General features: G+C 36.5%; 1 protein-coding gene across 1 annotated transcript in view; it reads left to right on the forward strand.

Annotated features, from left to right (window-relative positions):
* BLZF1 (basic leucine zipper nuclear factor 1) overlaps positions 1-1,171 on the forward strand; it is a 24,080-nt gene that overhangs the window by 18,908 nt on the left and 4,001 nt on the right. The window contains exons 4-5 of the mRNA XM_045297958.1: positions 136-264; positions 998-1,169. Of these exons, the coding sequence (XP_045153893.1) occupies positions 136-264; positions 998-1,169 (301 nt within the window). The remainder of the gene's footprint in view (positions 1-135; positions 265-997; positions 1,170-1,171) is intronic.

Genomic DNA, 1,171 nt, shown 5'->3' on the forward strand with positions numbered 1-1,171 from the left:
ATGGGCATTTTTTAGATGCTTTTTAAACTGGGATTTTGGTTGTTTGTCTTTCTTAGTAAGCATTTGAAAGATCGCATACCAACTTAATACTGTTCATTATCAGAAAATGCATACGTAAGATTTACTAATTTACAGGGTTATGGCAGATGAGCTCACCAACTCCCGAGCAGTGTTACAGCGTCAAAGCCGTGATGCGCAGAGTGCGATACAGGATCTCCTGAGTGAGCGGGAACAGTTTCGCCAGGAAATGTCAGCTACACAGAAGTATGGCACGTTTTTATATTCTGACCTGCTCTTTCCTGCAGTATTTGTTATTGTGGTCTTTCTGATATTGTTTAATGTGTCTCCATTTAGTAACTTACTGGAAGACACTCTGAGAAGAACTTTGCAGTAGATGGTACGGGGTGAAAGGGGGGACTTAAAAAACAGAAGACTTGAATTTTTTTCTCCAACATTCTTCAGTAGGGAGACCATTGTTTATGCACTTGCAGAAATGTATGGATTTTAAAGTAGTTTTTGATTACTGTTGTTGTAGTTTTATATAGTTGTTAGTAGAAACCAAAGACTGTATGTACCTCTCTCCCTTAGTGGGAAATCTTTTTAAGGACTATGCCAATACCATTAGAGCTTGCTTTTTTGGCCATATGTTCCAGAACTATCGAAATGTTAGTCTTCAGTAAAAGCTCTTTGTATTTCTATATAATTGATTTCTTACAAATCAAATCATCAATAGTTAAAAGAAGAGTTATAATTCACTAATTTCTTATGTTAAAGTAAATATGAGAACTGAAAAGAATACTATTTGCTGAATGATTTCCAGATACTATTAGGTTGAGAAGTGCTTTATGTAGTTGTATGTCTGTAATCAAACTTTCTGGTTTATGAGAGAAGGAGGAGAGAAGTTACTATTTGACTGCAGATATATTTTTTTAATGTTACTGACTTAGAGCATTTTATCCTCTTATTAACATTCAGTGTTTGTATGTGTTCTACACAGATTTTTGGAGGAGCTCTTAGTCTCCTTGCAGTGGGGAAGGGAGCAAACTTACTACCCCAATGCGCAGCCCCACAGCACAGCAGAACTAGCATTGATCAATCACAAGTTGGCAAAAGCAGTGAATTCCCATCTTCTTGGAAATGTTGGCGCTAACAATCAAAAGAAGATTTCTTC

Source organism: Echinops telfairi, unplaced genomic scaffold (assembly GCF_000313985.2).
Source record: "Echinops telfairi isolate 266 unplaced genomic scaffold, ASM31398v2 ScPeMD7_7424;HRSCAF=8462, whole genome shotgun sequence".
NCBI classification, from domain to species: domain Eukaryota; kingdom Metazoa; phylum Chordata; class Mammalia; order Afrosoricida; family Tenrecidae; genus Echinops; species Echinops telfairi.